This window comes from Phascolarctos cinereus, unplaced genomic scaffold, assembly GCF_003287225.1.
Source record: "Phascolarctos cinereus isolate Bilbo 61053 unplaced genomic scaffold, phaCin_HiC Scaffold_4;HRSCAF=312, whole genome shotgun sequence".
Classification (NCBI taxonomy): domain Eukaryota; kingdom Metazoa; phylum Chordata; class Mammalia; order Diprotodontia; family Phascolarctidae; genus Phascolarctos; species Phascolarctos cinereus.
In genome coordinates, this window is record NW_027555847.1 from 344,726,256 (window position 1) to 344,740,202 (window position 13,947).

At 36.0% G+C, this 13,947-nt stretch overlaps 1 protein-coding gene across 3 annotated transcripts in view; it reads left to right on the forward strand.

Annotated features, from left to right (window-relative positions):
- Positions 1 to 2,771: 2,771 nt before the first annotated feature.
- EMB (embigin) overlaps positions 2,772 to 13,947 on the forward strand; it is a 44,777-nt gene continuing 33,601 nt past the window's right edge. For all 3 annotated transcript variants that reach the window (XM_020996741.2, XM_020996748.2, XM_020996756.2), the window contains exon 1: positions 2,772 to 3,040. In XM_020996741.2, the coding sequence (XP_020852400.1) occupies positions 2,947 to 3,040 (94 nt within the window). In that variant the 5' untranslated portion in view covers positions 2,772 to 2,946. The remainder of the gene's footprint in view (positions 3,041 to 13,947) is intronic.

The following is a 13,947-nucleotide window of genomic DNA, read 5'->3' on the forward strand; positions in this document are numbered from 1 at the left end:
GGAAAACTGAAAGAACCCAAATGGGATCTCTAAGAGTTTTATCCTGTGTACAGCTTGCTTAGTATACACTTGTTTGCACTTTATCTCCCTCAAAAGATTGCAAGTTCCATGAGGGCAGGGACTATCTTTTGTCTGTTTTTGTATCCCCAGTGCTTAGCACAGTGCCTGGAACATTTGTTGTTGTAGTTGTTGTTGCATGGTAAATTTTTTTTTTAATTGATTAATGTCTTGGTAAAGCTAAACTATTAATTTTAAAAATTGTCTTTGTTCATGTTGTTCAGGCTACCTCCTGCTCCAAATCTGAAGGATCTACAGATTGACTTACATCTTTCTTTGCTGAGTAAGGCCTTGTGAGTGAAGCCCCTAGCTTCCTCAAAGAAAATGAATTCCATAGAGGTTAGGGTGACTTACCTGAGATCACACAACTTGTGAGCAACCGAAGTGAGATTCAAAGCTAAGTCCTCTGACAACAAATTAAGCATTCTTTCCTCTCTACCATGCTATATTTAATTTTATAATGAATTTTTATCACATTCTATATGTTACAGCATATCTACAAAGACATATGAGCATAGTACCTGTCATATGGAACTTAATAAATGTTTTTCATTCTTTTATCCTATTTTCAGCTCTCCAAGACATGAACTTAATATTAGAATATGCTGATAGAAATTTTTCTCACCTACTCCCAATTCAGGCATATTCAAGTCTACCAATTTGCTTTTCAGGTCATGAAGTCACAGGTTTGGCTCTGTGACCTGTTAATTAAAATTTACTTATTCATTAGTCATTCATTAACTCATTGCTCATTTGTTTTCACACTTGCAATTTAAAAACTCATTTGAACTATATTAGTAATACAGACAAATGACTTCAGTAACACAGTCCATTTGGTTCAACACTTGAATGACTCATTTTCCATAGGAAAAAAAAAGCTCAAGAAAATATAATCAGAGGGTTGAAGTCACATTGACCTCATATTACATAAGGGCACATAGGAAGAGTGATAACTCTTCAATGTGACTTGTACCCCAAATACCTGGGATTATCACCCATACCTTATACTGTTCACCAAAGCAAACAATATAGTGAATTGATCATTTTTCTTGATATTAAAAAGCTTTTCTCTGATTAATAATTTTACAAACTATTTTTTCTCTAAAGACTGTTTTGAACACAACCACCATATTCTCTATAAAATTAATTGTAGGAAGATACTTGATCCATATTTTGTAACTATCCAATTTCGAGAGCTCCACTAAATTACTTTCCAAGTTTGTGGTTATATGATATGAAATATACTGATATTTATATAATTGACAACTTCTCCTCCACATAACAGTAGCAGAAAAGAATATGGCTTTTGTTCTGTTTAAAGCTTCCATATACTGCTAATTACTCCCTCTTTTAATTCTATCTGAAATGAATCATAGAATTAGAGATGAGAGGGACCTTAGAGGTTGTCTAATACAGCCTCTCAGTTTTTATAGATGAGGAAACTGAGGTCCAGAAAAGTTAATAACTTGCCTAAAGTCATAGTCAGTATCACAATGGGGATTTGAACTCAGAAGTTCTGTGATTCCAGCTTCACTCTTCCTCCCCCTGCATCAAAGAGTTAAGATGGAGATGACATGGAAATGAACTGTGATGGAGCATTTTAAATGTTGATTATCACAGTATTATATAAATTGTTAGAACTCAACTGCTCATTTTCTGTTCGAAACTGTATGACCTGCTGGCAGAGACTGTGTCCCTGTGCCATTTCATGTCTCTGAAATTTTGTGTTCCACATTAATAAAGGAAGGATTCCAGCTTTGAGAGAAAAAAAAAACCTTGCAATTTTTAATGGAAAAAAATATATAGTCCAATAATATCACCTATTATTATTACCCTTTAATATTGTAATGCTGTAACTGCACTGAATACATTTTATTTGTTTTATTTTTTATTGAGCATTGGACATTCCAAGCCATTGTACCACAGGTTAGTTACCTGTCTTCCCCTCCCCCACACTCCCCGGAATGTGCTTGAGTGAGAACAATGTACAGTATATTTACTCTATTTTAGGTTGGTTTTTTTGTTTTTTTTTCCCCCACTCAGGCTCTATGCAACTATTTCAAAGTGTATCTTTGCTAAACAAAGGAAAACACATAGTCTCTCCGTGGGAGGCGGGAGATTGCCAACCTTAACCTTCAGAGAACAGGCCTCTTGAGATTTTATGGTAAGCAGAGAGGGGACGAAAGTTTAATCCATTGTGAAACCGGCTTGCTTCATTAAAGGATCTCATAGAATGTCACAGCTGAAAGGGATCTTAGGGATCATTTAGTTCAAGCCCCCTCATGTGAGAAATGAAGATACTGAGGCAAATATTGGCCGGTAAATGAAAAAAGAAGCCTCTAAAATAAAGACACTTGGGGAGAAAGTTACCTTTTCTTCTTCCTATGTGCGTAATCAAAATAATTGGGTGCAAGCTGCCTAACAACTTCAGCACCTTCCCAGGTCACAGTTATTGGAATCTGTAAGGCCAATTTTGTTTAGTTTTTCTTAAGCTCTTAGGTTGAGAAAGGATGTTGAGGTGGGGTTGGTAGCCACTTCACAGTGGAGATAAACCAGCTGGAAGTGACAGGCTGAATAATAGATGGAGGCATCATGTACTATTCAAGACTGTTCCGGGGGTTGGGGTGGGGGTGGGAAAGGAAGGGTTTCTGGGGGAGGAGGAAAGGTTAGCCTCGCCCCTCCCACCTAGCTTTTCTCTAAGCTACTCCTCTCCCCACCCACATCTACACTTCCTCCTTGGACAAACTGCTGACCAGTCCCGTTCCGTGAGTGCAGGGGCCCTAGCGAGTGATACCCTCCAGTCCAGCCGGGCCGGCAGAAGTGAGGAGCGCAGCCTCGCCTGCCTCCCGGGTCTCATTAAGGGTACTCTGCAGAGCGTTAACCAGCACCATGCGCTCCTCTCTGGGGGCTCGTGGGTTCCCTCTGTCGCTCAGTATCCTCCTTTTCGTGGCTGCCCCATGTTTTTCGAAAGGCACTATCACAGGTAAAAGAAAGGTTCTTCTCTGCAGCATCTTTGAGGTTCTTCATTCTGTCCTCAGGGCGGAGACAGCCTAGAAGAGGTGGGGACAAGGGGGACGGGGAGGAGAGGACTATAGGGGGTGCTGTGTGCGGACCAGAGGTACCTACTGCTTGTCTGTTCCACTTAGCATCCCCAAAAGGAAGCTTATGCCCAGCGCAGGGGAAGAAGGCGACAGTAGAAATCGTGGATGCCCTGTCCAAGATGGGTGGAGAGCTAGGGTTTACGTCGCTTTCCTGTTGGCTTGTGGGTCTGATATTGAGCTAAATGAGTAAGTGGAGAAACATGGTGTCTCTGCTCTGGTATCGCCACATCTCTTCTTTGGGCGAATACAGACTCCTTTTGGAGTCTGGGTCTTAGTAGATTTGGGCTTGTTTTTAGTGCTGCTAGAGACACCTAGGGAAGCTGAGAGCAGTGACAACCCCTTACCCCTCTTCCCCTCCCCGTATTGATTGGAGGACGAATAACAGCTCCTTTCTTGCTGGTTAGTGCACCGCTCGAAGAAAGTGCTTCTTCCGCATTTTCCGAGTTGAATTTCAGACTCCAGACTCATGAGCTCTAAAAGAAAACTGGAGTATATTCTTCCTTTCTCTGGATTTTTCAAAAAGGTTTCCTTCTGTGTCCTAGAAACTTGGGAAAGGCAGGCATCTATCTGTACAGGTACAGGCTTGTTACCAAAATCCAATAGTAAAGTTGCCATTTTATCTTATGGATGATTAAACTCACCTGACACTATCACATTAAACTGAACTGGCAAAAAGTTCTGTGTTAGCATCTCTAGAGTCATAAAAACGAATATACCTAGTAGAAGAATACTTTTACATATAAAACGAAATTGTTAAACAAAATTATTGTAAATAGCACAGAACCAAAGGCCTCATTTTTATGAACTCAAAGCATCTTCTATGCTTCTATACTTTGGAATATGTTTAATATTCTCTGGCTACCAACCATTGCATACCTATAAAGAACCCTTTGCGTCCGTTTCAGTTTGGGGCCCACTTTTAGGTGTGCCTTTGCTAGCAATCTCATTCTGCTACCGTCTTTTCTTCTACCCCCATTTGATTAACAGTCTGATGTTCACTCCCCCCCCCAAAAAAATCTTCCTCATCCCATTTCCACAACAATGGCTTCCATTTCTTGGTACCAGTAACTTCTCCTCCTGGGGTCAGTCGAAAGAATGTATGTAATCACCATTTTTATTGGGGAAATTAAACTAAGGTGAATATCAAGGGAAACTAGTGGAAAAAGAATGCCTGGAGAAGGGAGGTTGTGGTCTGAGATCCTGGGCTCTGTGAAATCCTCCCTTTGTCTCCCATTTCCCACCTTATAGGTGAAATTAAGTTAGAATGAATATCAAAGGAAGGCTTTTAAAGAAAAAATAGAGTTGTAAAAGGGCTATGAGCATCCCAGTAGAATTATGGAGGAAGGGAGGGATGTGCCCTGGGTTCCATTATCTGGATTGAGTGTTTACTTGATATCCTGGTGTGTGGGGTATGTGTGTTTAATCAATCCTTCCAGGTCTGTTTTGTCCACTTCTTTGCTGGATGAAGCACTTAGAACACAGGGATTTGGGTGGTATGTTGTAAGTTAGCCCTACCTCTTACTGCATCCCAGGTCCTTGGGAATTGTAGGCTTTGATAAGGACAAAGAATATATGGTTAGAAGGATCCAGACTTCTTCATGTTGACTTAGTGTTTTCTTCAATCTTCATTTTCCTCATCTATAAAAGAAGTGATAAATTGAATGTAGTATTGTCCCCTCCTTTCTCTCCCCCTTACTAATGTCTCCTATATGCAAGGGACAGCTAGGTGGCTTAGTAAATAGCGTTAGGCCTGGAGACTCATCTTCTTTGAGTTCAAATGGGACCTGGACACTTACTAGCTCTGTGATTCTGGCCAGTTCCAGTTGGGCAACAACTCCCCTCTCTTTTTTACCTTTCCGTTTGGCTACTCACTTTCTCTGAGCTGTGACTTACTTCGTAATAAATAGCTGTACTGTGAGATCTGTTTTGGAGGCTTATATTTTTCCCCTAACAAAGCCACATGTTGCACAAAGATCACTGGTCAGGAGGAGATGTTGATTCTAGGCTCAACTCACATCAGCTCTGTGATGTTGGCAAGCCTCTTTACTATTCTGGGTTTCAGTGTCCTCTTCTGTAAAATAGGAAGGTTAAATAGTCGATGATGTCTAAAGTTCCTTTCTACTATAAAATTTTATGATCTGAAGATAGAAAAAATAGTAAGAAGATGTACATAAAAACAACAATAATGTCAAAATACTAGATGCAGAAACTTCAGGAGAACATTTTTTTTCTTAACAGAAAATGTGCCAAGTTGATTTCTATAGTATTTCACAATTCTATGAAAAAAAATTAAAATTTCAGAAGTTTTTTAAAAAAATTGTTTATTTTGTCAGTCTTCATCACCAAATATTCCAATCTTTATTGAGTATCAAATAAAGTATTTATAAACGATCAATGAGGCTATATTTATAAAGTGCTTAGAACATTGCTTGGCCCATAGTATATATTTAATAAATTAAATGCTGGTTTTAGTTTGAGTATTATGTCTGATGATGCCGTGATAATATGTAAGATAAGTTGAATATGGTTAGACTCCAAGGCTTGCCATCTAAGACAGGAGATTCAACACACATGAAACTTGTTATTTGAGAGAAAACCTTTCTTTTGGAAAAGGATCCAAAATTTCATCTACACAGATTAGGCGAGTAGACTTTTTCCTCTCAAGTCATTATAGTATATTATTTAATCATGGTCAGTATCACATGAGGAGGCAACTAGGTGTCAAAGTGGATGGAGTGCTGCTAGATCCAGAGTCAGAAAGACTTGGATTCAAATGTGACTTTGGATACTCACTAGTTATATGACCCTTGGCAAGTGAATTAATCTCTGTTTGCCTCAGTTTCCTCAACTGTAAAATTTGGAAAATCATAGCAACTACCTCTTATGGTAGGTAGGATCAAACGAGATATTTTAAAGTGCTTAGCATACTGTCTGGTCTGTAGTAGGCTTGATAAATTAATTGCTTGTTTCTTTTCTTTCTTCTCATCATTCTTCATACCGAATATCAGCTCTGTAGAATCTGGCCATCTCTGGCCATACTGTATCTTCATTGATTCCCAAACCAACCTTTGGAGCAATACTTTGTTGTAGTAGCCCTATGCTAAGGAAGAGATTTCAGTTAATTTGCTTTTTTTTTTAGTCATATCTGTGATTTCATCAGCATTATGTGTTCCCAGTGAGGCATTCTCCCTACTTACTGTATATGAACACATGTCTGCAAATTATAGTCTTAGTTGCCTAGAAGTTAATTGACTTGCCTGTGGTCCTACCAGCCAGTATGAGCCAGCGAAAGACTTGAAACTACCTGTTTCTGGTTTGTAGGTCAGTTCCCTGTGTACTACTCCATCCTGCCTCTCTACCTAGCTATTTAAATAATAAAAATACCTTAATGGGAGGATTGAGTTTTCTCCCTACTTAGAGACAGAAGTTATACTTGTATCCAAAGGCATAACAACTTCCATAACTTCTCTATGGGGAACTAGGAGACAAGTCAAAATGAGAGTTTCTGAAAGTCAGTCTGGGAGAGGGGTCATCTGGGAGAACATTCACAAAATGAATTAAACTTGCATTTGACATCTCTTACTCTCTTCTTTAAAAAAAAATGCTTCCCAATTATATGTAAAGACAATTTTCAACATTCATTTTTTTGAAATTTTGAGTTTCAAATTTTCTCCTTCCCAACACTCCTCTCCCAAGATGGTAAGCAGTTTGATATAGGTTATACACGTGCATTCGTGTAAAACGTTTCCATATTAGTCAAGTTGTGAAAGAAGACACAGACAAAACAGCAAACCATGAAGAAAATAAAATGAAACACAGTATTGCTTTGATCTGCATTCTCACTCCAGCAGTTCTTTTTCTGGAGGTGGGTAGTCCTGTGGAATTGTCTTGGGATCATTGTATTTCTGAGAATAGCTAAGTCATTCACAGATGATCATACAATATTGTTGTTACTGTGTACAATGTTCTCCTGCTCCTGCTAAATTTACTTTGCATCAGTTCATCTAAGTCTTTTCAGGTTTTTCTGAAATCATCTTGCTTATCATTTCTTATAACACAATAGTACATATTCCATCCCAACCATATAACACAACTTGTTTAGCCATTCTACGATGGATGGGAATCCCCTTAATTTCCAATTGTTTGCCATGAAAAGAGCCATTATAAATAGTTTGTACAACTAGGTCCTTTCCCCCTTTAAAAAAATCTCTTTGAGTTACAGACCAAGTAGTGTTATTGCCAGGTCAAGGGATGTGCAAAGTTTTATAGGCTTTTGGGCATAGTTTCAAATTGCATTCAAGAATGGTTTGATCAGTTCCCAACTCCACCAACAGTGGATTAGTGTCCCAATTTTCCCATATCCCCTCCAGCATTTATCATTTTCCTTTTCTGTGATATTAGCCAATTTGATAGGCATGAGGTAGTAGCTCAGTTGTTTTAATTTGCATTTCTCTAATCTATAGTGATTTGTAATATTGTTTTTATATGACTATAGATAGCTTTGATTTCTTCATCTGAAAACTGCCCATTTATATCCTTTGAACGTTTACCAATTGGGGAATGGCTTTTATTTTTATAAATTTAACTCAATTCTTTATTAAGAAATGAGGCCTTTCTAAGAGTCATCTGCTGTAAAAAAAATTTCCCAGCTTCTCTGCTTTCTTTCTAATCTTGGTTGCATTAATTTTGTTTATTCATAACATTTTAAATTTAATGCTATCAAACTTGGCTATTTTACATCTAGTAAGACTCTATCTCTTTTTTTGTAGAGAGTATTTTTTTTTCAATTACATGTAAAGATAGTTTTTAGCATTCATTTTTTATAAGATTTTGAGTTCCAAATTTTTCTCCCTCCCCTCTCCCCAAGACAGCAAGCAAATCTGATATAGATTATAAATGTGCAGTCATGTTAAACATATTTCCACATTAGTCATGTTGTGAAAGAAGAATCAGAATAAAAGGGAAAAACCATGAGAAAGAAAAAAAAGTGAAAATAGTATGCTTTGATCTGCATTCAGACTCTATAATTCTTTCTCTGGAGGTGGATAGCATTTTCCATCATGAGTCTTTTAGCTCATATTAGCCTTAAAAATTTATTGAGATTCTGGCAAAAGATAGGAAGGTGTGGACCCATCAAGAGCTGAGTCAGAAAGGATTGATAGTATAAGGGAAACTTGAGAAAGGAGAAAGAAAAAATAGGATTGAACCATGGTAAAGAAGGCAAAGATTGAGGAAAGCCATAAGCCCAATAAAAATGTAGGGGTTGAAGATTTAGGCTGATGTCACCAGTTATCCCTACCTCACCAAAGACTGAAGGAAGTTCCAAGAAAAAGTCTATTCTCTTTACAAATTCTGCTTCCTTACACAAATGTTTCTGGTAAAATGTTTTTTGACTCAATCACAAAAGTAACAGGGGTTAGCTAGAGTTAATAAAATCATCTAATAAAAAATACCTAAAGCAGCCAAGGACAGAATACTGTGGACCTAAGAGGCCATTATATTGCCTGTAGACTTAAAGCAAGCTAATTATTGTAATGTTACATTAGTATTTCATGATACTCTCAGTGTTGCTCTATAAAAGATTTGCCATATTGAGACTTTCCAGCAAAGGTATTTCTTTTTAAAGTGAGAATGAGGTCCTAGAGGACTGATGTTTTAAAGTAATACTTTATTCCTCCCTCCCATTACATGTTAAAGTTTTTTTTTCAAAGTTTTGAGTTCCAAATTCTATCCTTCCTTCTCTTCCCTCCCCCTCCCTGAGACAGTAAGCAATCTCATGTAGGTTATACATGTGCAATCATGTAAAACATTTTCATATTAGTAATTTTGTACAAGAATATTTGGACAAAAATAGAGAAAGAAAACAAAAAATGGCATGCTTCAGTCTGTATTCAGGCAATATCAGTTCTTTCTCACAAGGTGGATAGCATGCTTCATCATCTTGGAATCATCTTGGATCATTGTATTTCTGAGAATAGCTAAGTCATTCACAATTCTTCATTATACAATTTTGCTGTTACTGTGTACAATGTTCTTCTGGTCCTTCTCACTTCACTTTGCATTAGTTAAGGTAAGTCTTTCCAGATTTTACTGAAATCATCCTGCCTGTCATTTCCTTTAGCATAATAGTATTCCATCACAGTCATATATACCACAGCTGTTCAGCCATTTCCCAATTGATGAGCATCCCCTTGATTTCTAATTCTTTGCCATCACAAAATAAATATTTTTGTACAAATAGGTCCTTTTCCATTTTTTGTGATCTCTTTAAGATACAGACCTAGCAGTGGTATTGCATAGTTTTATAGCCTTTGGGGCACAGTTTCAAATTGCTTTCCAGAATGGTTAGATCAGTTCATAACTCCAGCAGTGCATTAGTGTCCCAATTTTTCCTCATCCGCTCCAGCATTTATCATTATCCTTTTTTGTCATATTAGCCAATCAGATAGGTGTAAGGTGGTACCTCAGAGTTGTTTTAATTTTCATTTCTCTAATAAATAGTGATTCAGAGCATTTGTTTTCATATGGTTATAGACAACTTTGATTTCTTCTTCTGAAAACTGCCTGTTCAAATTCAAATAAATTTTTTTTGGTAAATATTTTTGCCAATTACATATAAAGATAGCTTCTAGGATTCATTTTTATAAAATTTTGGGTTCAAAATTTTTCTCTCTTCCTCACCTCCCCCTTTTCCAAGACAGCAAGCAATCTGATATAGGTTACACATGTGCAATCATGTTAAACGTATTTCCGTATTAGTCATGTTGTGAAAGAAGAAACAGAATGAAAGGGGAAAAACCACACAAAAACAAAACCAAACCAAAAAAAGTGAAAATAGTATGCTTCAATCTGCATTCAGACTCCATAGCTCTTTCTCTGGAGGTAGATGGCATTTTTCATCATGAGTCTTTCGGAATTGTCTCATTGTATTGCTTCACTTAGCATCAGTTCATGTAAGTCTTAATTTGCATTTCTCTGATCAATAGTGACTTAAAGCATTTTTTTCACATGACTGTCCGTAATTTTATTTTCTTCATATCCTTTGACCATTTGTCATTTGGGGAATGACTTATCTTACAAATTTGACTCAGTTCTCCATATATTTGAGAAATGAGGCTTTTATCAGAAATGTTTGCTGTAAAAATTGTTCCCCAACTTTCTGCTTTCCTTCTAATCTTGGTTGTATTGGTTTTGTTTGTGCAAAATCTTTTTAATTAAATGCAATCAAAATTATCTATTTTACATTTTGAAATGCTCTGTGTATCTTGTTTAGTCCTAAATTATGCCTTTATTTGTAGATCAGATGGACAAACTATTCCATGCTCTCCTAATTTGCTTATGGCATCACCCTTTATATGTAAATCATATACCCATTTTGATCTTATCTTGGTATATCCTGTGAGATGTTGGTCTATACAGTATAAACTCTATACCTAGTTTTGGCTATACTGTTTTCCAATTTTAGAGGACTAATTGCTAATCTAGGAAATATCATTAAGTAGTAACTAAAGCAAACTTCCCTGAGTTTTTAGGGTTTTTTTCCTTAATGTAATCTAGTTTAATAAATAGTGTCAAAAGTCTATGCTAGGCATCATCTATTTGGAAATTCAAAATAGATAATTTTATTGGAAGAGTTAGTGTAAAAGTTTAGTACTCTCTTATCTTGTCATTTTCAATCTTCCTTTTCTCCTTTCTTTCTTTCTTTCTTTCTTTCTTTCTTTCTTTCTTTCTTTCTTTCTTTCTTTCTTTCTTTCTTTCTTTCTTTCTTTCTTTCTTTCTTTCTTTCTTTCTTTCTTTCTTTCTTTCTTTCTTTCTTCCTTCCTTCCTTCCTTCCTTCCTTCCTTCCTTCCTTCTCAGCCAGAGTTTTTTGGTAGCTTACAGCTGTCAGGATCTTTTGCTAATTTTGGCCATTGATATCAGTTAGAATCTTTGATAAATCAACCCTATGCCAGTTGTAATCTCTTTGGAAAGTATGTTGTCTTCATTAATTTGAAGGAATATTCATGTGTGTATGTATTATGTTTATTTTAAATCTCAAGATACACCATGGTAAGACTTGAATCCTCTCATTTTAACATAACATTATAGCAGCTTTCCTGTATGGCATTGTGCCTTAACAATGTTTTAAGGCAGATTGTTTTCAGGGGAAATTCAACTCTTTGCACTGTTGCTGTGGATGATGAAGCAGATGAATTTTTGTTCTTCACTCCCTTTTTTTTTCTGAAACCAACCCTCTCATGATTTCTTTATAGCACAATAGTACTTCATCACTATTGTATGCCACAACTTGTTTAGCCATTTCCCAATTGTTGAGCATCCTCTAGATTTCCAATTCTTTACCACCAGAAGAAGAGTTGCTATAAATATTTTTGCACATATAGGTCCTTTTCCTTTTTTTTTTCTTTAATCTCTCTGGGATACAGACCTAGTAGTGGTATTGCAGTCCACCAATACTTTTAGTGTCCCATTTCCCCCCTCATCCTCTTGAACATTTGTCATTTCTAAAAGGTGTGAGGTGGTGCCTCAGAGTTGTTTTAATTTGCATTTCTATAATGAATAGTGATTTAGAGTATTTTTTTTCATGTGACTATGAATATCTTTGATTTCTTTTGAAAAATGCCTGTTTATATCCTTTGACCATTGATCAATTGGGGAAATGGCTCTAATTTTTATAAATTTGACTCAGTTCTATACTTGGTATATATTTGAAAAATGAGGTCTTTATCAGAAAAAATTGCTGTAAACTTTTTTTTATATTACTTCATTGTCTATGGTAACTTAGCAAAATGTACTTTACCTGATTATCTCTTTTAATTAGGTCTATTTTTAGAGCTTTTGCTTTGTCTGAGATCATGAATCCTACCCCTACCTTTTTTGCTTCAGCTGAAGCATATTAGATTCTGCTCCAGCTCTTTAACTCTGTGTTTGTCTTTCTGTTTCAAGTGTGTCTTTTGCAAACAATGTACTGTTGGATTCTGTTTTCTAATCTGTTGAACTATCTGCTTCCATTTTATAGGTGAACTCATCCCACTCATATTTATAGCTATAATTATTATGTCTTTCCCTATCCCAATGCCTTCTGTTTCTTCTTCTCTATGTCTGTTTTAATTCTGTCTCCCTTTAAAAGTCTATTTTGCTTTTTATGATTGCTTCCCTTAATCTGCCCTCTCCTTTTCTTCACCCATTTCTTATCCCCTTCCCTTTCTATCTCCCTACTGAGTAACTTATATTTCTATAGTATCTCTCTCTCTCTCTCTTTCTCTCTCTCTCTTTATTTATCTATTTCTTCCTTCATTGAACCAAGTCTTATGACAATGAGGTTCAAGCATGGCTTGTTCCCTTCCTGCCTCCATCCTAAAAACTCTTCCTTGCACACCTCTTTTATGTGAGAAAAAATGCCAATTGTACTTCTTTCCTTTTTCTTGCAGTGTATCCCTCTTTCTCCTCACTTAATTTTTTTTTGAGGGGGATCATTTCTGCATAATTAACTTACAACCATGACCTCCTGTCTATGTAAACTCTGTTTAACTGCCCTAATAATTGTTAAGTTCTTAGAAGTTACAATCATCTTCCCATGTAGAAATGTGAACAGTTTAACTTTATTGAGTCACTTAATGATTACTTTCCTGTTTACCTTTTATGCTTCTCTGAGTCTTCTATTTGAAAGTCATATTTTCTATTCAGCTCTGGTCTTTTCATCAGGAATGCTCAAAAGTTCTCTATTTCATTTAATATCCATTTCCCCCCTGAAGGATTATACTGTTTTTTTTGAGTAAGTGACTTTTATTTGTAATCCTAACTCTTGCCTTCCAGAATATATTCCAACCCCGCTGTTCCTTTTACATGGAAGCCATTAAATCTGGTGTGATCCTGACTGTGGCTTCATGATAATTGAATTGTTTCTTTCTGGATGCTTGAGAGGTTTTCTCTTTGACTTAGAAGCTCTGGAATTTAGCTATATTATTCTTAAGTTTTTGTTTTGGGATCTCTTTCTGGAGGTTATTGGTGGATTCTTTGAATTTCTGTTTTACCCTCTAGATCTAAGATATTGGGGAAGTTTTACTTGATAATTTATTGAAATGTTATGGAGGCTCTTTTTTTGGTCATGGCTTTCAGGTAATCTAATAATTCTTAAATGATCTCTTCCTATTTTCCAGGTCAGTTGTTTGCCAATGAGATATTTCACATTTTCTTTTTTTCTTTCATTTTTTTTGACTTTGTTTTTGTTTTTTATTGATGTCCCATGGAATCATTAGCTTTGACTTGCCCAATTCTAATTTTTAAGGAGTGATTTTTTTTCAGTGGGATTTTGTGCCTCTTTTTCCATGAAGCTAATTCTGTTTTACCAAGATGTTATTTTAATCAGCATTTTTTGCATCTCTTTTTTTAAATTTATTTTTCTTTTGATTAAATTTTTATGATTTAATATTAAATTTTCCCCAATTACATGTAAAAACAATTTTTAACTTTTTTTTAAAAAATTGAGTTTGAAATTCTCTCCTCCCCTTCTTTCCTTACCCCTTAATTGAGAAGGCAAGTAATTTGATCTAGGTTATACATGTGCAGTCATGCAAAACATATTTTTACGATAATAATTTATGAATTATAAACTAACAATTTATAAAAAATCCAAGAAAAATAAAATTTAAAAAGTATGCTTCAATCTCCATACAGACTACATCAGTTCTCTCTGGAGGTGGATATCATTTTTCATCATAAGTCCTTAAAAATTGGCTTGGATCTTTGTATTGCTGAGAATAGCTAAGTCATTCAAAGTTAATCATGTTAT